At 47.7% G+C, this 21,573-nt stretch overlaps 2 protein-coding genes across 4 annotated transcripts in view; one reads left to right on the top strand and one right to left on the bottom strand.

Moving 5' to 3' along the window:
* CYFIP2 (cytoplasmic FMR1 interacting protein 2) overlaps positions 1-21,573 on the top strand; it is a 56,500-nt gene that overhangs the window by 17,865 nt on the left and 17,062 nt on the right. For 2 of the 3 annotated variants that reach the window (XM_029997785.2, XM_029997786.2), the window contains exons 10-23: positions 1,602-1,693; positions 4,590-4,707; positions 5,587-5,706; positions 6,349-6,474; positions 7,482-7,648; positions 7,937-8,084; positions 8,423-8,576; positions 9,130-9,286; positions 10,032-10,128; positions 10,697-10,773; positions 11,754-11,862; positions 12,194-12,313; positions 12,987-13,186; positions 13,707-13,794. In XM_029997785.2, the coding sequence (XP_029853645.1) occupies positions 1,602-1,693; positions 4,590-4,707; positions 5,587-5,706; positions 6,349-6,474; positions 7,482-7,648; positions 7,937-8,084; positions 8,423-8,576; positions 9,130-9,286; positions 10,032-10,128; positions 10,697-10,773; positions 11,754-11,862; positions 12,194-12,313; positions 12,987-13,186; positions 13,707-13,794 (1,773 nt within the window). The remainder of the gene's footprint in view (positions 1-1,601; positions 1,694-4,589; positions 4,708-5,586; positions 5,707-6,348; positions 6,475-7,481; positions 7,649-7,936; positions 8,085-8,422; positions 8,577-9,129; positions 9,287-10,031; positions 10,129-10,696; positions 10,774-11,753; positions 11,863-12,193; positions 12,314-12,986; positions 13,187-13,706; positions 13,795-21,573) is intronic. The other variant, XM_029997787.2, reaches the window with a different exon arrangement.
* FNDC9 (fibronectin type III domain containing 9) lies at positions 13,827-16,614 on the bottom strand. Its single transcript, XM_029997788.2, has 2 exons — positions 16,285-16,614; positions 13,827-15,298 (listed from the first exon to the last, which is right to left on the bottom strand). Exons 1-2 carry the CDS (start codon positions 16,482-16,484, stop codon positions 14,629-14,631), a joined length of 870 nt encoding a protein of 289 aa, XP_029853648.1. The 5' UTR covers positions 16,485-16,614; the 3' UTR covers positions 13,827-14,628.

Here is a 21,573-nt window from a genome sequence, read left to right as displayed (position 1 = left end):
TGATGTGCTGAGTCTGTGCAAGGGGAGGGAACAGGCGAGCCCAGATAACTGGTTTCCTGAAAGGTTGGTGTACCAGCTGCTGCATCCTCACCCTGAGTGAGTGGGGACCTATTTACCCCAATTTGCATCATCTCCTGGAGACAGCCCTGAGAGCAGGGCTGAAATGCCCGCATAGGGTACTATGGACAGACTCCATAACCTCACGGACAGGGCGATAATGAGGTGTTTGAATACCCTCCAGTCGCTGGGGAGACTGCTGAGGACTGCAGCTCTGCAAACGTGATTTATCGTGCCACCCCTCAGAGTCTTCTGAGTTTTCCCTAGTTCAGCACTAATTCAACTGAATCTCAGTTTAAATCAAGCCCTCAGTGTAATCTGTAGAGTTTGGTCATCTTGGTGCATTCAAACAGATTTGCTGTTCGTTGCAAAGTGCTGTGGGCCATCAGAGAATCAGGTAAAATATCTTCCGTTGCATGGAATAACTTTCTCCTTTCCAGCTTTTTTTTCATTTGCTCTTCTCCAACATCTGCTGTGGTCTCACCTAATCAGTTAAGTACCACTCCAGACTATCAGATCTCAATAAGAAAAGGCCAACTACTCCTCTTACTACATCTGCTTATTGCCTTCTGATTAAATTTCTAGTGGATTGACCAGGAATTTGAGTAGTGAAAATGAACTATCCCTTCATTTAAACCTTTTGTGAAAGCGCCACTGGGAATCCCTGATGACAGCATTACAGATCCTCCGCACAAGTCAGCCTGAGAAGAGAAGCATGTGGTAATAGGATAGGGAATTTGCCACCATCTTCCCTGAATTTTGGGGCAAGGCTTTTGTAGCTGGGTGAATTTGAAGCTTTGTATTTTATTGAAGAAATGTTGGAAGCCCTTGGTTGAATTTTGTTTGCAGCTGAAAGCTTAGTGAAGCAGGGACCTGTCTGAGTTTGAGGTACGTTCAGCGCACTTTGAATTTATTTTCCATCCAAATCCTCCTGAGACGTAAAGGGTGAGCAAAGCCATGTTATATTGCCTGTGTCTTTCTCTTTGTGGAGAAGTTTTAAGACACATCACAAGTAGCTGCAGTGCCAAAGTACAGTCTGAGTCCCTGGGGAAAGATGCCACATCCCTGGGAATCCAGGCAGCAAAGCAGCCTACAGCTCCCCTCTGAAGGGAGCTGCAGCATCTTGCTGCCACAATACCAACGTGCTAGCTTTTCATCCCTCTGTTCTCTTGGAGGATTATGGTGGGAGTCAATAAGCCCTGCTCAGGAATATGGTTCTCTCTTTTTGTTGTAAAAAGAGCCTTTCCTCTGGCTGGGTACAGCACTGAACCGTTCTGCCCATAACCAGCCCGGTATCGGTGAGGCCGGGGCTCCAGAGCACTCACAGGGGGCGATTTTCCTGGCACAAGAAGCCTTGTGATCATTTTCGGTCGCTTCCCAGGTGTGAAATGACCCTGGGTCCAGGTTTGCACCTTGGTTTTAACAGCCTGACACTTTCCATAGCTTCAGAGACGCAGGATGCCATTTCGTAGTCCCTTGTGTTGCGCTGGGGCCACGGGCTCTCTCTCCACCGTATTTCAACCATCTTTTGTTTTCTTTTCCAGCAGCTGCAGGTGGTTCCTTTATTCGGCGATATGCAGATAGAACTGGCCAGATACATTAAGACCAGTGCTCACTATGAGGAGAACAAATCCAAGTGAGTGCCTGCCATAATGTCTCTTGGCTTCTGTGTGTGTCCCGAAAGCCGCGGGAGCCGCAACTCTCCGGCGCGTGTGAGCTCTGTGCACGGGTACCCGTGTGTGTCCCTGTGAGGTGTGAGTCCCGGCGTGCCGGCTCTGTGTGCACGTGTGTACCTCCCCGTCCCCGCATGGGAAGATGTCCTCGCCGGCCCCCGAGCGTGTGCGTGCGTGGGCAGCCAGCTCTGAACCTACGTGTCCCCGTCCCCGCTGCGTGCAGGCAGGGGAGCGGGCATGCCTGTACGCCTGCTCCCGCCGGCAGGGGCTGGGAGGGGGCTCGGCGGCCGGCAGCAAGGCAGGGCGAAGGAAAGGCGGCTGGCGCGGTCCGGCGCAGCCGCTGAGTGCCTGCGAGGTGTGCGCGCCCGGAGGTGTGTGAGTGCGAGCAGCGTGTCCCCGCTCTGGAGAGATTTTAATCCACAGTTTTCATCTCGGGGACAAAATCCTCCAGAGCGTGAACACCGCAGTGGATCCCTTTGCGGTAGCCAGGGCGTCTCCTCTAGCTCAGGCAGGTTTCGTGAAGAAGGGCAGCGGGAACGAGGGTTGAACTGGGGGCTCAGGTGCGCTGGAAATGAATGAATTTTGTGGGAGAAGGGCAGAAATGGAGTCGTTATGAGAGAGCTCAAGAGCGGCGTGGCGGTGTAAAGCGCTGCTTCCCAGCCTGGGTTCACAGGCAGTTTGCTGCTCCCGTCAGATGAATTTGCAAGACGTTGTTTCAGATCGCGCCAGTTGTGTGCGAGGCCCCGCTTGTCTTTGTAGCTTTGCATCGTGCTCAATTATTGCTAGAAGAATCGGTGTTAGGTTTGGATATCCTTGGAATGGTGTTTGCAACCACACGTAAGCAAAGCCCACCTGAGCTGTGTCAGCCTGTAACGGCTGATGGCAACCCAGCTTTCACCAGTGAGTAGCCTTTCACCTGTGGGACCGTATCGTGTAGAAGTCAGATTTCTCCGGCGTCTGCAAGAAGCAGCCTAGCCGAGCTGTCTCTTCAGCAGGACAGGAACTAACTAACCTGCAGTGTCATCTCTCCGCTTCTGTTTGCTCGTGCCCTTCCACCCTAGAGGGTCCAGGTTTTCTGCCCGCCACATGGCTCACCCAGGAACGGCCCTCCCCAAGGCTGGTTGAAAAGTGCCGATTAATTATTCATGAGAAATTTGAAAACAACGTGGCAAAACTTCCTGAGTGAAAGGTTTTCGATTAAAATTTTTACAAAATGAAAAAAAAAATTCTTCAAAATGTAAATTTAAAAAATGTTTTTGAAAACTCAATTTAAAAGGGAAAAGTTGTCTAAAAATTTGCACCTTTTTATCCCAAATCATTCAGAAAGCACATTTCAATGAAACATGTGTCAGCTGCATTCATTTTCTCATCTCAAAACCAAGGTAGCTCGCGGGCTGTTTACCTGTGCACAATTTTAATGTCTGTCTTGAAATCTGTCTTACCAGGTCTGTGTGCCGTACCTTACTAACCAATGTTTCTTCCTCACTCACTTGCCTTCCCAGCAAATTGCATGGGACTACCGACACTAACTCTGCCAAGGTGGTTCCATATAATCCCCATTTCTTACTAATATTGTTTTTGTCACTTTCTTTCCCTCCCTGTCTCGATGAAAGTGGAATTAATTGGTGTTTTTCCTGCATGGCGCTTTGTTTCTGCACTGTGGACTAGGTTGTGTGTGGCAGGGAGGGCTGGTGCAGCCCTGGCCATTCCTGCTAACCTGCCGATTGTCTGGTGGGGAGCACAGGACATTGGAACGGGTAAGAGTCGAGTGATGGGACTGTGGGAGGATGGATTTCACAAGGGATGACATGGTCCAGCACTTCCAGGACCTTCCACCACCACAAATATTGGCAGCAGGTGCCTCACAGTTAACTGTAGGAATATGTCTTTGTGTCTATGTCCGTATCAGAGGCAGGTTTCTCACCTTCCTTTTGTACAGCCAATCTAGATTGGAAAAGATGACTATCTGTCTTAAGATGGACAATTATTTAGGGAGGAAAAAGCCAAGATCTGAACATTTACATTGTGGTGACAGACAGAGACATGAGAGTCTCACTGACAGACATTTGCTTGCACAAAGCATTTTGGCGGAGCCGTTCTGGTTCTATGTCTGTGGCTGATACAGAATGGGGAAAAGGAGATGTTAAATTAAATAGACCTGATTTGCACCATTTCTTCATATGACTGTGCCTTTGGAAGGAGAGTGCTGCCTTCTTTTAGGACATCATTACACTGTTACATGGTACCTGTGGGTCAATGCAAATGAAAATGTAGTTCATTTAATCATATTCTGCTCATCGTTTATACTCAGGGTTGTTCACTGAGCTGATAGTGTGAGCCAGAACCAAAAACAGGGTGGAAGGGATATTCCCTTGCTGACCTCTTGCAGAGTCTTTCCTCACAGGCGGAGGCGGCATGACCCAGCCATTTCAGACCTGGAGGGATAACCTCTAAGGGGATGATTAACCTTAGGTTTAGCAGAAAGGATGCAAATGATGCCAGGTCTTTGCAGTTCATCCTTCCCTGAAAGCTTGTCCAATGGTGGCCTGGGAAATAGCCATCTCTGCCCATGGGGGCAGGTGAGCCCAACACGGAGAGCAGCCTTCAGGGTGGATGGAGCAGAGATGTTTGGGCTGAAAGGTGAGGCAAGCGTCCCCATCATGCTGCGTGAGACCACCTCTGGAAGACCCCACACCCCAGGAGACATGAGAGAGACAACAGAGGCTGACATTTGCCCTGGAGGTGGCATGTCTTGAGCATGTTGAAATGAAGAGAGCAGTTGAGCACAAGGCTTTGTCCCTGGGGGTGTCTGAGTGGAGCCCCATGTCCTGTCCTTGAAACCCTTGCTTTTTTGCCCAGGTGGACGTGCACTCAGAGCAGCATAAGTCCCCAGTACAACATCTGTGAGCAGATGGTCCAGATCCGAGACGACCACATCCGCTTCATCTCAGAGCTCGCTCGCTACAGCAACAGCGAGGTAAGCTCGGCGGGTAGTCGCCGTAATCAGGCTCGTTAGACAAACGAGGCTGGGAGAGGACAAGCATGGCAGGAGTATGGCCTGCCAAGGACGTACAGTGAGGAGGGAAGAAGGGAACAGGTGGAACAAACCACTTATCAATCCAGCAGTAAAAAGCAAGTTATGAAAGGCCCCTGCAGGTGCAAAATCACATGCACCAGAAGATCTACTGCAACAGCTTCTGCTCTTTGGCCACAGCTTCTTTAAAATAAGAAGCATCAAAAATTTTGCAACTAAATGTTCATTATTAGCCCCGTGGCAGAACACCCATGACTTGCAAATGGGTCTTTTCTATTACACAGAGCTGTTGGTCAGGGCTTTGAGGAATGTTCACGAGGGCATCTCTGTTCTTTCATTACTGAATGTCAGCGCCCTCTCTGATGCCATTGTGACTGTTTTCTGCAAATATGTGATCTTTATTCATCAGTGTTAGTTTAATGAATTGTTAGCATTCTCAGCCCTTTTCTTTTTGGCATTTGTAAGTGCTTATTTGAACTTTAAATCAGTGAAGGACTCTGAAGGATTTCAGTAGTATTAGACCATTGAAAAGGAATGGGAAAGTGGAATGAAAACAGTCAGTTATTTGCTCTGAGGTGACAGGTCAGACTCATTTTTCTGTAGGAAATAAATGGACTGCCTGGGTAAAAAGAGCCTTGCCGAGTTATACCCCTTTTCCCGAGGGACAGTACATGCACTGCTCAATTTTTGCTTGATCGTAAGGTCACAAGGAATTCATTCCAGCTGGAATTTGAGAGAGAGAGATGTGACTGCTGTTTGGCTCAGTGAAGCCTCTGCAGCAAGTTCCTGAGTCTAGCCCTGACGTGATGTGATGTTCTCCAGGTGGTCACTGGCTCAGGACTGGACAGCCAGAAATCAGATGAAGAGTACAGGGAGCTCTTTGATCTCGCTTTACGGGGACTGCAGCTGCTGTCCAAGTGGAGTGCCCACGTCATGGAAGTGGTGAGTGCATCCATGGAAGCGGTAATTGTGTAATGTCCTCCTCTTTCCAGGTGAGCGTGAACATTTTAACATGGCATGTAACAAAGACTCTAGAAAGGTGAGCTTGCTTTCAAGCCACCTAACTTTAAGCTGTTAACAAACACACTAAGATCGGGTAGCTAATGACCCTGAATACCCTCTGTGCCAAATGGAGAAAGAGAGCTTGATCATCTCACCCTGGACCTGAACTGCCCTTTGCAGATGTCCCCACCAATGTTAGAGGGGGACTGGGTGACTGTTCTCCTAGCCTGAACATCTCAGTTAAGTACTGAAAGCTGTTTGGGATGAGTCTGGGTCTTGAGCAACTGAAACTAATTCAAATGATGATGGAAAATCTTAATTTGGAAAATTTTGACCACATCTCAATACAAGTCCATGGATGTCAAAAGCCCAATATGACTGGCAACCTCCCAAATAAACAAAACCAATATTCAGTACGGTGATAATAAAGCCAGGAAGAAGCACTAATTCTGCTCCCAAAGGAGTGTCAAACAACTTTAGTAATGTCTAGGGAGCATTTTCCTGGCATAGGGCCCCCTTCAGTCTTTCCAGCCTGGCTTCTTACTCATTGCAATGTTGACAGTGTCTCTTTCCATCTTCTAGTACTCTTGGAAGCTGGTTCATCCCACAGATAAATTCTGTAACAAGGATTGCCCAGGAACAGCAGAAGAATATGAGAGAGCCACCCGGTACAACTACACCAGTGAAGAGAAGTTTGCCTTTGTGGAGGTGGGTGCCAACTGCACAAGAGTAGGAACCAGCCAGGGCTCGTCTCCTGTCCCATGTTCCTCAGGCCAGGGGAAGAGGAGGGAAGGGCATCTCACCATACTTAGCCGGTTCCTCATCCCTGTGGCCCACGTTAAGGGATTAAGGGTTCCCACATCCCTGTGGCCCTTAATTTGCCCAGAACTAAGGGGCAAATTAAGTTCTTAGGGAATCCTGCTGGGATAAAAACACTGCACCAATGCATGATGAGAGCAATTCTCCTCTCTTTTTCCTGATCTTGCTCTTCTTATGCTGTGTTTGTGTGCTGGGGAAAGACAGATGAATCCTTATGGTTTCTTAATATTGCTGTATTAAGCCCTGACCTGAAAACAGGGTTCAGGGCTCCTGGAAAAAAACAAAAGGTGTGGGCTTGCAGAGCAGTGTGATCTGAAGCAAGATCAGGAGCTACATTCAGGTGCTGTGCAAACACAAGAGATCCTCAGCCAGTCCCCATGACCCATCAACCGTCGGTCCAGCTGTCTGTGGACTGTGGCTGTGGGAGGCCAAGGCCCTCACACCTTCATTTTGCCTTACACAGTCCAAGGTGTTTGAATATTGCCTTCATTTTTGTGGCTCAGTCCCTCCTGAGAATTGTCACTGTACCCTTGTCCAAGGAAGACTGTGCCCTGGGGTGGATGCAGGTCTGTGCAAGCCACGGAGCTGCACCCACGTGTGGAGCTTGCGCAGTTTCCTGGGATTGTGCGTTATTAAAGATATCAAGAGATCAGGAGTGGAAACAGAGCCTGCCTAGGGACAGGGGCCATTTGCAAGAAACTAGTGGCGTAAATGCTATCCTTGGCTGCCTTTGATCTGTAAAGCAGCTACCATCAAAAAAATTAGCCACCTAATTACTGGGCCTAAGTTACTTGAGTAGAATTAATTTAGTCCCAAATTCTCTTCATGTTGGATTTATGGACCTCTTCATACAATGGAAAAATAGCAAATACATCTGGTTTTAATTTTTGCTTCAGGTAATTGCCATGATCAAAGGTCTGCAAGTGCTGATGGGCCGGATGGAGAGTGTCTTTAACCAAGCCATCCGCAACACTATCTATGCAGCCCTGCAGGACTTTGCCCAGGTGACCCTGCGAGAGCCGCTCAGGCAGGCGGTCAGGAAGAAGAAGAACGTTCTGATCAGGTCAGTCTGTTCTTCTTGAATGTAATGCAAAGCCCACGTATTTATTTGTGTAACACATTTCTACTATATAAGCATGTGGCCCTGCATACACCTCAAGGTATACAACCAGCCAACATACCTTGGCCAGCAGTTCTTTGCAAGGTAACTTTTGGGCATGACTACCCCAATAACGACAGTGTATGTCCCCACCTCAGATTCTTTTCCTCCCATACGTGCACAGCAGTGAGTATTTTCATCCTGAAGTAGAATCAAGCTTAAGCACTACTTTCCCTCTCTCACCGACTCCAGTGTCCTTCAGGCAATTCGGAAGACGATCTGTGACTGGGAGGGAGGTCGAGAACCTCCAAATGATCCTTGCCTGAGAGGTGAGAAGGATCCTAAAGGTGGATTTGATATTAAAGTCCCACGGCGAGCAGTAGGACCATCAAGTACACAGGTATGTAAATGTCCATCTCCTGTGTAGGGAATTAATGGTCTTACAGCCATGTAGGAGTCTCCTGCCATGTGGATTAGCAGCGGTTTCCATGGTCTGTTCCACAAAGTCTTCACACTGTTGTGTGTTAAAGGCTGCTTTGGTGTCTAATTTGTTGTATAGTTCCCAAAACCTCCTTTTTTAGGGGTGTAATTATTTCTAGCTCAGAATGATAGTGGCTTATGGGTGCAGAGAGTAGTAGCCACCTGGGAGAAGTGTTATTTTTTGTTGCAGAGCACCATGGCTGTGTGTGGTGGTGTCTCACTGGAGAGTGGTAACTGCGTGTCAACTTTCTTCCAAAGCTTTACATGGTGCGGACCATGCTGGAGTCCCTCATAGCAGACAAGAGCGGCTCAAAGAAGACTCTGAGGAGCAGCTTGGATGGGCCGATAGTCTTGGCCATTGAGGAGTTCCACAAGCAGTCCTTCTTCTTCACCCACCTTCTCAACATCAGTGGTGAGGTTATGGCAAGGGGAGGCTTGAATCCAACTCTTGCATGCTCAGAAAGGCAAAGGTAGATCAGCTTTGTTCCTCATTGACCTATACAGAAGATCTTTCTTGATTTTTCCCAGATGTCCTACTTCTGCCTGATTCAGGCATGTTTCTAGGTAGTAATCATTATGTGAACAGGAATGAGTCAGCAACAGCAAATAGCCACAGGTGGTAGTTTATTTTCTAGGACTGGAGTTTTCTTTCTGTCCCAGACAAACTTCTGAGCCACTGGGCACAAAAGAAATCTTCCTGAGTAACTCTGAGCCATTGAAATGTTCTCCCTGGAGCTCTAGAGCAAAAGGAATGATCCCTTCTTTCTTCTTCCATTACGAACTGCTCAGACAGCATGGACATGGTCTGGGTTTAAAAACAGAGACATCCTAGAAAAATGTTCCATACCCAAAACCAGTCCAATATGAGGCTGCAGCAGCTGCCTCTCGTGCACTTCCCTCGCTGCCTTCCCCGTGGGGGTAACACGGGTGCCCTCCCGCCGGGGGGAATCTCCTCTGCATTTCAGAAGCGCTGCAGCAGTGCTGTGACCTGTCCCAGCTCTGGTTTCGAGAGTTCTTCCTGGAGCTGACCATGGGCCGCCGCATCCAGTTCCCCATCGAAATGTCCATGCCCTGGATCCTCACGGACCATATTCTGGAAACCAAAGAACCCTCCATGATGGAGTAAGAGTTGATGAGCTGTGTTGGGACCATGCATGTGCTGGGGCTTGGGATCTTGTTGTGGAGTAGGGTAGGCTGGTGATGAACAGTCTTTTTGACATGGGAGGGAAAATAGATGTTTCTTGACTTGCTGTCACATTAATGTGTACTGTATGAATACCTCCTTAGCAGACGCACAGGGGCGGCTTCCTGGCACTGGCACTTTTGTGTCATAAACCAGCAGTTGGCAACTGCTGTATTTGGATGTGGGCACAACTTGGTGGTACCATCATCTGCATGCAGCAATCAGACAGCATGTGCAACCAAAGGGATGTGGGCCCTGGCTAAGGCACCTAAACACTTTTTTTTTTTTATATACATGATAAACGATGAGAGGAATTGCTGTTCTGCAAGTATAATTATGTTCATAATATCTTCCTCATTAGGAAAATTTTGTTTTCCATTTTACGGCCAGTGTCAAAGCACTCTGTGGAGTGAGGGCAGGATGAAAGCTTTTTTAAGGGCAGAGGAGAAGAAAGTGTTGATTGAACAATTCACGGTTAGCTCAAATCCAGATCTGTTCTAGCTGCTTCCAGCAGGACACAAGGAGCAAGAGGGAGTGTCTGAGGGGCTGGAGTGAATGGAGGTGATAGGATTGAAGTTAGAGAAAAGCCATTTTTTGCACCGAGCAGGGCACATGCAGTGGCTGCCATTTATGCTGATATACTCCAAAGTTAATTTAAGACATGATCTGTCTTCTTGCCCTCAGGTACGTACTGTACCCCTTGGACCTCTATAATGACAGCGCATACTATGCCTTGACCAAGTTCAAAAAGCAGTTCCTATACGATGAAATTGAAGCTGAAGTAAGTTCTCTTCATCTTTATTGTATGGAAGGAGCTCACTGGAGTCACATTGCCCTGTTTGACAGCCCCACCCAGCAGTTCAGTAAATTTGTTATAGGCATCTCCTGAAAAAAATATCCATCAGACTGACAAGCTTTCAAAAGATCAAAATTTCCAGAGAGTTTACAGGCTCTGCTGATTAAGGGCTTCAGCTCAGCTGTACCCATGGGGAACAGTGGAAGCCAAAGGCTGTCAAACACTGGAGGCAAGGAAGGGGCTGTCTGATGGGCAGAGGGTTATGGGACATCAAAGGAAAATGAGAAACCGGAGATCCCTGAGAGGGAAGGATGATTGAGGATGGGGGACCAGGACCTGTAAGAACATGCAGAAACTATAAGAGAGAGATGTAACTGCAATTTTCTGCTTACCTTCAGCATGTGAGAACTGCAGTATGTTTTTTAGATAGTGTGATATATATGTACGTATTAAATTAGAGCTCTGTGTTGAGTTGTATTGATCTTGCATGCGTAGGAAGAAGCTGCTCTGTGCTGCTGACATCCTCACGATGTCTTTGTTTTTTCTCCCCCAGGTGAATTTGTGCTTTGATCAATTTGTGTACAAGCTGGCAGATCAGATCTTTGCCTATTACAAAGCAATGGCTGGCAGGTAGGAGAACCTGACTGCTGATGATGAGTGATGATATCACTGCATCCAAATTGCTGTTAACCAAAAGGTTCCCCTCAGGGAGTAGCTGCTGCAGGTAGACATAACAAAATAGATCATCCCTGTCCCACAGAGCTGGCTGTCCATGTCAGACCAGGGTAGATGGGGAAAATGAATTAATGGTGGCAAGAGACATGGCTAAAAGTGAAAAAATAATAATTGGCATCCTAAGTAGCTGTCTGAGTACAATTTGTGAGAGCAACAGAAAAGCAAACCAAGCCTATTGAAGACATGTCCTTGCTTGACTTCTGTTTGCGTACCAGGCAGATAAGGAGTGGAAGCCTCCCATCTCTAAGAAACAGGAACATGAACTTTTCCTCACCCTCGTAAAGCAGCAGGACTTGTAATGGCCAGAAGGGTACTCAGTGTCTTAGGTCACACATCAAACCAACTGACTGTAGACTTCTGCAGAATCGCTTGCTCCCTTGTGGGGAGATAGGCCCTTTGTGACATTTCCTTCTAACCATTTAAAGAACATGGATGAACTCTAATGAGAGTCCTCCTCCCATGGCCCCAAAGGCGAACCAAGTCTTTGGTGTAACTCTGCAAGGAGTTTTGTCTCTAGATCACATTTGGCCTTAGAGAAGGAGAGCAATCACCATCACCAACCAAATATTCCCACAGCAGATCTTCAAGGAGGGAGCACACCAGTACCTGGCACTAGTGATAACTTTCAGCACAGTCTTTTATCTTCTGGAATGTTTTAGCCATAAAAGCCAAGAATGATGGACAACAGCATGGCAGTCCCCAGATAACAACCACTGCTCTGTGATTTAGTAGTGAAATCGGAGTAATTAGTGTGGGGAAATTTCTTGGCATTCAGAGCAAGATGAAAGGAAGGATGAAAACAACTCTGGAAAAAATCCAGAGAGGAGCTGATAGTGTATGTTTCTTTTTTTCCCGACACTGCTTCCCTTTTTCAGTGTTTTATTGGACAAGCGTTTCCGGGCTGAATGTAAGAATTATGGGGTGATTATTCCATACCCACCATCCAACCGCTATGAAACACTGCTCAAGCAGAGGCATGTCCAGGTACAGTGCAAGCAGTACACTCTAGTACTCATAACTCTTGGTCTATTATCCTTTTGTTGGTGGCTGACATCCTAGTGCTGGGCTCAATCAAGGTCAGTGCTGGAATGAGAAGGGTTGAACCTGTTTCTGACACACCGCACTCAGGGCATGGGGCCCAAGGGGAAAATGAGTTATGTTCCACATTTCCCTCCTTCCCTCTTAAGTAATGGTAAAGTCAGCCAAGGTGTTTGCATCACCACTTTCACATTTAAGCAGACTTGGATATTTGGTTTTAATTTGTGTCTTTTCTCCACCTGTATATAACATGCAAATATTTTTCTTCTTTTCCCAGTTGCTGGGTAGATCAATTGACCTGAACAGGCTCATTACCCAGCGTATCTCAGCAGCGATGTACAAATCGTTAGACCAGGCCATTAGCCGCTTTGAGAGTGAGGACCTGACATCCATAGTGGTAAGAACTGTTACTGACTGAGAGTATGAATAGAGAGAATAATACACTGCTATGGATACACAGTCAACTTCAAGTCCCACCTACAATAGGTTTCAGCCAGTCATGTATCCTCCTTTATGCTGCTGAGTCTCTACTATTTCTATTTATGCAGCTTTAATGGCATTATTATTGGACCATTAAGTATCTCCATAAATCTTAAGGTGACAGTCAGCAGTTAGATTTTGCAGAGATCATATAAGAGAGTCCTGTGATCTGGGAGAAGGAAATCTTGACTTTAATTCCCCCTGTTGGATGAAGGTGGCTGAGACATTGTTTGTGTGTGTACAGGATTTGCTGCCTTTGATACATTACAGGAACATCAGAGTCAAGTAGTGTAAAATTAACAGTTTCCACCTTTGAAGGATTCTGATGTGAAAGCCAGCCAGTGCTCAGTGGGAAACAAATTAATTTTGCTTCCTGCAGGTTTAGGAGATACTGGACCAGGACCCCTTGAGTAGAAGTGCAATTGGCCTCGGCCACTGAGTTAAATTGATGTCTTTAGCATTTGCTATATCCTCACCTGGAAAGTTCTCTGTGGGTGTGGATATAAAATCATTCCCCTGGCAATTAAATCAGCTGTTTCTATTGTCATCTTGGTAATACGTTGCATTTGCTGCTGCTTTATGTGCTGCAGGAGCTGGAGTGGCTCTTGGAAATAAATCGCCTGACTCACAGGTTGCTGTGCAAGCACATGACTTTGGACAGCTTTGATGCCATGTTCCGGGAGGCCAACCACAACGTCTCCGCGCCCTATGGGCGCATCACCCTCCACGTCTTCTGGGAGCTCAACTTTGACTTTCTACCCAACTACTGCTACAACGGATCCACCAACAGGTGAGGAGAAAAAGCAAGGCAGGGGGCACCTGGAGACCCTGCTTTTCTTTCCAAAATGTCAAACCTGCCACATAAAATACACATGCATTGCAGTGAGGTTTTCATCGTCTATGGGATGCAACAGTTACAGTTAAAATGAAGTTAAAGCCCACCAGCTCCCCTTGGCCTTGAAAATATTAGTAACGCATTCAAGCAACAAAGTTGGACAGTGATAGCAAGCAACTGAGCTAGTTTCATTCAGAGGATTTGTTTACTGAGCAGCAGAGCTGTGGTAGTTGCTCAATATGGGTTTCTTTCCTGCCCCAAATGAGAAGAAACCCCACCTTTGGTAGGTTAAAGTGACATGGTTTACACCACCAGTAGATTGGGGCAGGAATTTGCATTCCAGTGCATGTAGCTCAGGTGATGAATTACTAATTAGTCTGCAACTGCAGCTCATCCTGGACCATGCCATACCTGTGCTCAGCACAATTAACCGGGCTCTGACCGCTTTCCTCCCCATCTCCCATGCCTGCCGCAGGTTTGTGAGGACAGCAATCCCGTTCACGCAGGAACCCCAGCGGGACAAGCCAGCCAATGTTCAGCCATATTACCTCTATGGATCCAAGGTCAGTAAATGAGCCAAAACAGCCGGAAGGGGTGGGTGTTGGAAGTATTTATTTAGGAAGAAAGAAATGCAAGAACTAGTTCGTTAACAGAATGGCGGGTGCAAATGTGCAGGGTCATGTTGCTGTGTGAAACCAAAAAGCCATGCAAGAAGCATATTCAGTGTGCTTTTGCTATTGCTTTCCCATACTCTTCTCCGTAACATGCCTATGTTAGGGGATGCTGACACTGCTCCGTGCTTGGTGTTGGCATTGAGACCAAGTCACATCCATCTAAACGCGTGGAGGAGACCAAGTTGGAGCTCCAAAGCAGTGCTCCTCCCTGAGGAAGGTACAATTTCAGGAGTCCCATTTGTAGTTCAAAATGGGAATGACTAAAACAGTTGTATGTGCAAATATAGACTACTTAATACTGACAAAAAGCTTTTGTCAGGCTGTGAAGACTGTTTATACAGGCGTTTTGAGGGCTTGGGGGGTGATGCTAGTGGAGGATCACTCAAGTGTGAAACTACTTGAGTGGAGTTTATTTCTTGTGCACATTGATTGATGGCTCTGAAGTGAACCTACAGCACTGATGCAGATTAGCTAATCACACTACAGTCAGCCAAGCGTGGCCGTTCCCAGAGAGCTGACTTGTTTTCTTTTGAAAAAACCCTCAGCAAATGGGAATATTTTTGTCACTTGACAAAAATCTTTCTCCCTGCGACCAATGTCCCCACCTCATGTTCTACCCTGGGAAAAACAGTCCCCGTGGACGCACAGACAGTCCTGTTGGCAAGAGCTGGGAAATAGCAGCACGAACTAAACCTCTAAGCAGGGTCTCCATTTATTTTGCTCTCACTGAAGGCCGTGCTGCGGCAAGATGGCCCTTTTATCGTCGCTGGTTTTATAGGAAAAAAAGCAGCGGGGGGAGCTATACGGACTCTCCCTCCTGAAACTGGAGCTCCTCATTAGCACAGTGGTCATGGGGACTTCCAGAAGCTCCTCTCTCAGTCCGTCGTTCAGTGGCCTCTCCAGTGAGCTGCTCCCTTCGCCCACTTCTTCGGGGCTGGTGTCGGGATGCTTCAGCCTCGCAGCCCGCTGGCACCGTGCGGACCAGAACTGCAGGCAGCCGTAGGCCAGGAGGGCAATGAAGCAGAGGAGCAGCAGGCTGCTCACCATCCACATGGAGGTGGTAGGTTCATGCTTAGAGCTGCCGAAAACCAGGGGGGTTTTGTCCAGAGTGTGGAAGGTGGTGCAGTGGTTGCCAGAGGGGTAAGAGTTCTTGCACGTGATGCAGAGGACGTAGATGGTGGATGGCGTGAGTCGGTGGAGGACAAGGGAGCTGAGGGGGTGAGGAACTCGTTCCTCGCGGTGGAAGTTTTGGCGTAAATAGCCGGCGAAGACGCTGTTCCAGTTGGGGCGGTACATGACATGGTAGTAGTTCTCTGGACAGGGGTTGTTCATAGCCCAGGAGACGGTGGCACTGGTGTAAGTGATGTTGTGCACTTCGATGTTCATCGTGCCCCTGAAAGCAGATGCAGGGAGAGGCTGTTTCCCAATTCATGTACAGGCTCAAAGGCCACTGACATCAGTGAAATCTTTCCACCAGCTTTACTGGCCCTTAGATTGAACTCAGGACTATGCCTGGCTAGCTTAGATTAGATGCTAGGTCTTAAATGGTTGAAATTACAAAAGATTAATCCTGATGGAGCCCAGACTACTGTATCACCTGCTTCATAACTAAAAAAACCAGCTGGGACATAGGGCATACTTTATGCTCTAGTTAGTGTTTTTTTAAAAATGTCTTCTTTCTGACTAGTTGTCTACATAGGAAGCTTTTTTAGCTTTTTTGTTTCCCATGGAATAGAAAGGATACTGCGAGTGTGATTAACATAAACTGATCATTAAACTAGCTCCAACTTGCCTTGTGAAGCTGCCAACAGATACTTTGATTTTACACCTAAATGCCATTTAAAAAGCTGCATAATGATTAATTCACTGGTTTAAGTTGTTGCTGCATTTTCTGTACCTTACTTGTTGCTTAATAGAGTACAAACTCTTTCTGTTCCTGCAGCATCTCACACTGTAATATTAGGATCTTAAATGTGAAATCTGAAGGTTGGTGAAATATAAAATCAATGCCTTTAGGGAAATACAAATAAATGAATAATAAGTACAAAGCTCTCCCCCAGATAAGACACTGAGCACTAACAAATTACTGTACAGCAACAGCCACAAATCACTTCAGTACATCACTCCCTTAGATCCCCAAAGTGCTGGCTGAGCCTTGTTGCAGGGTTCTCCCTCCCAACCGGCCGAGTGCTCTGAGCAAGAGCTACATGAATAGAACCAGTTTCTTTTCTTCCTCTCTCTTTTGCTATAACTACCTTTGCTTTAATTCACCCAAGACTCAGCTCGTCCTAACGACTGTTTTAACCATTCTTACACGAAGAGCAGAACAGCACACGCGCCCATCGCTGAGCCCTCCCCGAGCTGCGGGCAGCCGCTTACCTCCCCGGGCAGGTCCGCGGTGGCCAGTCGGTGCTGGTGAGCAGTGTGGCCACGGCCGGGCAGCGCCTTCCCCTCTTCCCACCGCTCGCCTCCCTCCTGCCTCTGCTAAATCCCTTCCCCGCGCGCTGCCTCGTATTATACCCATCTGGGGCTCCGTCATCTCTCACCATAGCAACCAATAAGAAAGGATGGGCAGGCATCTTCGAGCGATTTGGGAACGTTATCCCTAAAAGCTTCTGCCTGGGAGAAGTATGTCTCTCCGAGGAGGAAAAAAACAAGTCAGGTAGTCTTGTTTGCTGGCTTGTTTGGGTTGGTTGGGGTTTTGTTTTTTCCCCCTATCCACGTCCCCCAACAAGATCATCACTGCCCCCCAGCAGGGTCTGGGGTTAGAGACACGTTGGCACATGGTATGAAATCCGGGATCCTGGCCTGCGGTACACGTTGATAGTTTAGCACTCAGGGGTTTTGTCTTTAATTCTATCATTTCTTGCACATTTAAACTACTGATTTAAGCCAAAGCTAGATTTTCATCCCTGATGCTGCAGCAATGTCCATTAGCTTTTTAATATTTTCTAAGGTGTGTGATGGGACTCAGAACTGGGTTTTCAAAGACCTCGACGTCCTGCTGAACTCCTGTGGGATTAAGACAGGCTCTTCTTTGAATGGCCCTGCCTTACAGACAACTCGGGGATGTCCCCTGTCAGTCTGGTGAGAGGGCAGGAGGGAGAGGCAAAGCCAGTGCCAGCGGTGTTTTGGGGAGCAGCTGGAGTCTGTGGCCGGGTGGGGACAGACGTGGCACTGGGCCTGGTAAGGAGAGGCTCTGAACAACTGACTCGCTGCTCTCTGAAGCCAAAATGTGTTCGAGAGAGGAACTTTCCCAGAAGAAATGTTGGTTCTGGGTCCGGAGTTACTCATTCCATGTCATTACTGGAAAGGTGCTCGCAACGTTTCAAAGATCTTCTAAATATCAACAGTGATGAGATGATGCAAACTGCATCAGGAGGGGCTATTACAGTCCTGGGGAATATGTGTGACCCTTGCTTTTGATTTACGTTTTGCAGTTGTGGATGTTTTGGGTTTGTCTTCCAAGATCTGTATTCCCTTCTGTCTCTGCGAGTGAGCTGCAGCTGCCAGCAAGCTGAAAACTGGGAGCAGAGAGGAAAATAATTATGGGCAGTGATGGAAATGAAAGTGCTCCCAGGTGGCTTTCTGCCTTTTACATGGCTTGGTCCTCCTTACAAGAGCAGGGGGAAAGAGAGCTCTTAGCTGGTCCCATGCTGTGAGTAAAGTACATCCTTGCCTGCAGGGAAAGAGCTAAGGATACAAATCCATGCCTCAGAAAGGTGGATTACACAAGGTGGTAATGCTTTCATGAGAGAATGACTTTCTTACAGCATTTGTGTTGTTGAGTTTATCAGTGTTCACAGGTGCTTCAAAATTAAATTTCAGTTGTTCACAAATAAGATGTGTTAGCAGGAAGAGAGGAAACCAAGGAAAACAGAAATAGTTGTATTAGGCCAGCAAAGGGTCCTGCTGACCTTTCTGCATGCCGTGATCAATACCGCCAGCTCAAAGGAAACCGCAGCAAAGCTTTCAGTGGTGTTGGTATTACCTGCTCTCAAAACCAAGCTTGCACCAGTTTACACTGGTGATGAGCTTGAAATTCTCATTTCCCACGATGAGAAGATGCCAAAGCCATGTCAGTGCCAGGACCGCTCCTGCACTGGTGTTCCCCATATCTGCAGCTGGACCCAGCTGTGGCCCTGCCTGGGACCGCTCACTCCTCATCATAGGATGCAAACCGCAGGCACGCTCCAGTGGCCAGCAGAAACTGAGCCATTTTCTGTCATTCAGCCACTTATAAAACACAGCAGGTTGCCAAGTCTCTGACAAAGAGGCTGCAAAATTACCAGCAACCCGCTACTTACTGCTCATTCACCACTTCTTAGCACTGTAAATGCTTTAGATTGGGCTTCGTTTATGTATTTTCATAAGTCCTTCTGTTTTTCTTGGCACTGCTGGGCCCAGGGTCACACCAGACTCACTGGAAATCCGTTTCCCTTTCCCTGGTTGAATTTGCCCCCCACCCCCCTTTTTTAACAAGCGTGCAGGCAGATGTAACCTGAAGGACAGCGCATGCTGCTGGCGCTTGTAAAAATAGTTACAGTGTGTGAATGGGATGGAGCTGCTCTATTTTCTGCTGCCATGTCTGCAGCAACAGCACAAAGGCGTTAAGGACCTGTGGTTGCTGCAGGAGGTGTTGGCAGCGGGGGCTGCTGATCCCCTCCAACCAACTGCGTGGGATGTGCTACCTGGCTTGCCATGGCCGTTGGCTTGTTGTAAATAATAGCAGTGTATACAGTTCCTGAAAACCAGTAGTTGGTATAGTGAGGCATTATGCTGAGACACAGAATATACACAGACACAGTCTCAATACAGTATATAAACATGCCTGCTGCATTGTACGTGTCCTGTCCATCCCAGCTGGGGAAGATGTAATTTTTTTGCATGAAAGTCTTAGCAACCAGCTGATACAGCTGAATATGGTAAAAGCTTTATAGGGAGAGTGAAGGTCGCTTGTGGCAGGGAAGGAACCAGGCCATATTCAGCCTGTTTGACTTAGAGACCCTCCACTGACAATTCTGGTCAGAATTGTTTTTTACTTTCTAAGACACCATCTCGGCTGTCGCACTGAACTTAGGTTGGCTAGGAGCCTGGACTAGTCTTGGGCTGTGTGCAAGTCCTTTTTTGTCTCTAAGTATATTCCTCTTTTGTTAGCTCTTCATTTTTCCAAGGGGGTTCTAGCACAGGCAGTATTATCTATTATCTTTCTCTCTGATCTATTTTATCGGATAAAACTCTTCCTGCCTTCCCTCAGGTGAGCTCAGACAGGTCTGGGTGATGGCCAACAACAAGCTTAAAGACATGGAAATGACAACTAGGTTTTGTTTTGCTTCATCTGCTGCTGAATCTGCTCCAGAGCATCCCTAGTAATCTCCTGAGCTCCCAAAGCAACGTGGGGGTTTTCCGCGCATGCTCCCAAGTACGGATCGCTATCCCTGAGAGCTGGGTGCAGGGTGGGACACCTGGGCTCTGCGGGACACTGGGAATTCTACCCCACGGTGCACATCCCAGCCTGCCTGCACTCCCAGCCTCCCGGCGCCAAAACCTGCCCGTTTGGCCCCAAACCAAAGGTGGGGCAAACCTCCGCAGTGTCTTCGGCAGCTGCTGCTCCCAAGAGGTGGCGAGGTCGGGGCTTTGCTCTGGCTCTCTGAGGAGGTGGAAGCGACCGCAGCGCGGGGGAGCGAGCCGTGCCATGCAGCCAGCTTGTACCTTCAGCTGTTTTGTCTTAAAATACCCACTGGTGTCATTTTTTACATCCCACAGTCTTTACCCCAAGCTGTGTATCTCGCCCTTAAATGGAGTTATATTTTTAATTGCTGGCAGAGTATTATTATTAGACACAAGTCTGCTGCTAGTGCGCTGTGCGGCTCTGCGGAGAGCTCGATGAACCTACCTCATCTTGCAGACAGGCAGGGATGAATCATCCTGCTCTTCTGCAGCCAATGCACATCCTACAATGTCTCTTCTCCCAATCAAGCTTATTGCCGAGACCCCCACTTGAGGGAAAAGCCTGCTTGAAAGCTGCTCTCCAGCCCCATTATCCCGCTGAGAGTGCTGTGAGGTGGGCAGCTGCATGGCAGCACCGGCCACTCGCTGCCTGTACAGCAAAACGTCAGCCCTCGTACGAGGAAAATCTGACCAGTTGCTCCACAACTGGGTACCAGTGGTAGCCCGTCTCAGGGGACCATGGCACGTGCGCAGACAGAAGACCTGTCTCCTAGCCGTGGAGTAGCAAAGAGGCTTCCAGAAATGAGTGTGGATTCATGAGCCCGCTGAAATGGGGATATCTATTTCCCCCCACTAGTCCGGACGAGCCACGGGTGTGCTAACCGTGGGGAAATAACAGGGTAAAGGAGCCTACGGGGAGGCATGGAAGGAAGGTGTGAGGAGCCGTCTCGGGGCTGCCCGGATCACCCCCGCAGCACGGCACTTTCTGGGGATGCCCGGGGCTGGAATGATGCATTGCAAAAGCTACAGCGACAGAACGCTGCGGGAGCGTGGCCAGGCTGGGGCCCGGGCAGGTTACTGGCTTCCCTCTGGGGTGATTGTGTTGGCTGTTTGGCAAATGGTCCAGGCTGGGCGTTACCTGCTGTTTAAACAGACACACTTTTCAAAACATAAACTATTGCTGTTTTTCACGTGTGTCAGTGTGCGTATCTAGTGGCTTTGGATCAGTCTCTACCAAATAGATTTTTAAAGACTTGGTTATCTAAGGATGCAGATAGAAGCCCAAGCAGGATGCTCAAACACCATTCTCTTACCAGGAGTTAGCATCCAAGGAGCTTTGAAAGTAGGCTTCTGTCTGCCTAAATAATTTTTAAATTCTGGCCCATACTTACTGAGGGCCATTTTCTTTAGTTTTGATGGGAGAGAAAGTTCATGCTCGTTGTGAATGAATGCACTACAGAGCCTCCAAGGTAGCCTTTCTGTACGTAATAGTATTAAGAGGTTTTTTCACCTGCCAGGACCAGGTGGTGAAATTATATTTCACAGAAAGTAGGGGACTTTCTAACTGGGTCTTCTTTCTGCTAGCTCTTTCAAAGAGCACCTAAGAATTATAGTAGGCAATAAGCTGCTGGACCAGAGCAGTGGGGCTGTAACAAAATGAGGGACTATTAATTAATTGATTAAAGCAACTGACAAGTCTATGAAAGCACAATCAGTACATCAGTCCGCTGAAATTCTGTATCTGAGAGCAAAAGAAAATACTTTTCCAATTCTTAACAAGTGACTTCACTTTGTAACTCATTAGTACCTCAAATGAAGTGTTAAAGTAAATCTCGAGGAAGTGAGTCAGAATTGAAGGACAACTGAAGCCTTCAGCTGGCTGTATTGCAATTGCTGGGAGCAACAGTGTTGGAGGATAGACAACATTTTAGCCTGTTCTACCGCTTCAGCACTTGATCCCTTTCACTGTAAGTTCTTCGAGGCATTGGTCCCTCTGCTCCCTTGGCTCCATTACTGGCAGGGAAGGGAATCCCTGTAGAGTGGGGTCTGCAGTATCTGCAGGGAAGGAAGCTCCCTGCTGCATGAGGATGCAGTGTGCCTCGAGGATGCAGCATTCACACGAGAAGTGAAGTCAGCCTTGCACAGTGCCTTTGGGGTACAGTTTAATTTGTTTTCTTATCCTTGTTTAAGAAAGATCTTTTGGTAAGCGTGAGCCAG

The sequence above is a fragment of the Aquila chrysaetos genome, chromosome 22, assembly GCF_900496995.4.
Source record: "Aquila chrysaetos chrysaetos chromosome 22, bAquChr1.4, whole genome shotgun sequence".
In the NCBI taxonomy this organism is placed as follows: Eukaryota; Metazoa; Chordata; class Aves; order Accipitriformes; family Accipitridae; genus Aquila; species Aquila chrysaetos.
The sequence above is the reverse complement of the archived record's forward strand: the minus strand, read 5'-3'. Positions and strand labels throughout refer to the sequence as shown.

Coding starts and splice junctions, on each gene's coding strand:
- FNDC9 (XM_029997788.2), bottom strand. CDS start 16,484: ATGCCTGCCCATCCTTTCTTATTGGTTGCTATGGTGAGAGATGACGGA. Junction 15,299..16,284: donor CCGCGGACCTGCCCGGGGAG/GTAAGCGGCTGC, acceptor ATCTGCTTTCAG/GGGCACGATGAACATCGAAG.